The sequence below is a fragment of the Cebus imitator genome, unplaced genomic scaffold (genome assembly GCF_001604975.1).
Source record: "Cebus imitator isolate Cc_AM_T3 unplaced genomic scaffold, Cebus_imitator-1.0 Scaffold621, whole genome shotgun sequence".
NCBI classification, from domain to species: Eukaryota; Metazoa; Chordata; class Mammalia; order Primates; family Cebidae; genus Cebus; species Cebus imitator.
This window is the reverse complement of record NW_016107936.1, coordinates 766,004-767,240: the sequence shown is the minus strand read 5'-3', so window position 1 is coordinate 767,240 and position 1,237 is coordinate 766,004. Positions and strand designations below refer to the sequence as shown.

Sequence of the window (1,237 nt, the reverse complement as noted above, 5' to 3'; positions counted from 1 at the left end):
AAAAAATAGCTGGATATGGTGGTGCCTGTAATCCCAGCTGCTCAGGAGGCTGAGGCAGAATTGCTGGAACCCAGGAGATGGAGGTTGCAGTGAGTCAAGATTGCATCGCTGTACTCTATCCTGGAAGACAAAGCAAAACTCCGTCTCAAAAAATAAAAATAAAATAAGGGAAGCTTCAAGCAGTAGTGAGATTTGAGAGCCAAAAAGAGGTGAAATAATGCGGTACTGTTCCCACATCCCACTCCCTCCATTAATGCACAAAACCTTCACCTAAGGATGGAGCTAGACTTCTATTCAGGCAATCAGGTATTGAAGGCCAACTATGTGCCAGATATCTGGGAGGCTCTGAACGAGGGTAAAAAGATTAAGATAGTGTCATCCTGGAGCTCATGGTCCAGTGGAGAATGTATTAAAAGGGTCAGTAATATTGGAGAATCTCTGATGGAGCCAGGGCCCCAGAGGACAGAGCAGAAAGATGGTTTTCTATTTTTCAGTTAACTAGAAGATATGTAGAAATAGGTGAAAGGTTTAAGTTATTCTTTAATATTAGTAAAAATTTGTTCAGGAAATATCAGATGCTTCATTATCCATCCTTTATTTTTCATACTTCAAACAGTATATTCTTATAGTTAAGTACGTGGACTCTAGAACAAAATGAGTTGAATCCATCTCTGCCATTTACTAAGAATATAATCTTGGGCAAGCAAGCAGTCTTTGCTTTCCTCATTTGTAAAATGGGATTAATAATAATATCTAGTTGTAAGTGGTTTTGATAACTAAATAAGGTAGTATAGAGTACTTGTGACAGCACCTAGCACACAGCAAGCGTTCTTTTGCATGTTTCTATTGTTATTAATTTAAATAATTATTGTTTCTAAAATTAGCATATTAATTTCTTTAATAATTAGGCTAGTTTTTTATAATCAACATTTTTCCTTTCTAGATTTAAAGTTATAAACTGAAAATGGTAAACTCTTGTTAAATTTCTTTCACTCTCACAGATTGGAAAGGAATTCCTAAAAAGCCTGAAAATGAAGTTGCTCAAAATGGAGGTGCTGAAACCTCACACACAGAACCAGTATCACCCATACCTAAACCATTACCCGTGCCTGTCCCTCCTATTCCTGTTCCTGCACCTATAACAGTGCCACCTCCACAGGTGAGGAATATTAGGATATTAAACTTTTCCCTTTCTAAATCTTACTGTAGATATATGTCTGGATTCATAGTAAAAAAA

The 1,237-nt window shown here is 36.7% G+C and overlaps 1 protein-coding gene across 2 annotated transcripts in view; it reads left to right on the top strand.

Moving 5' to 3' along the window:
* Positions 1-1,237, top strand: part of SCAF4 (SR-related CTD associated factor 4) — a 64,537-nt gene that overhangs the window by 42,724 nt on the left and 20,576 nt on the right. For both annotated transcript variants that reach the window (XM_017517170.1, XM_017517169.1), the window contains exon 16: positions 1,002-1,159. In XM_017517170.1, the coding sequence (XP_017372659.1) occupies positions 1,002-1,159 (158 nt within the window). The remainder of the gene's footprint in view (positions 1-1,001; positions 1,160-1,237) is intronic.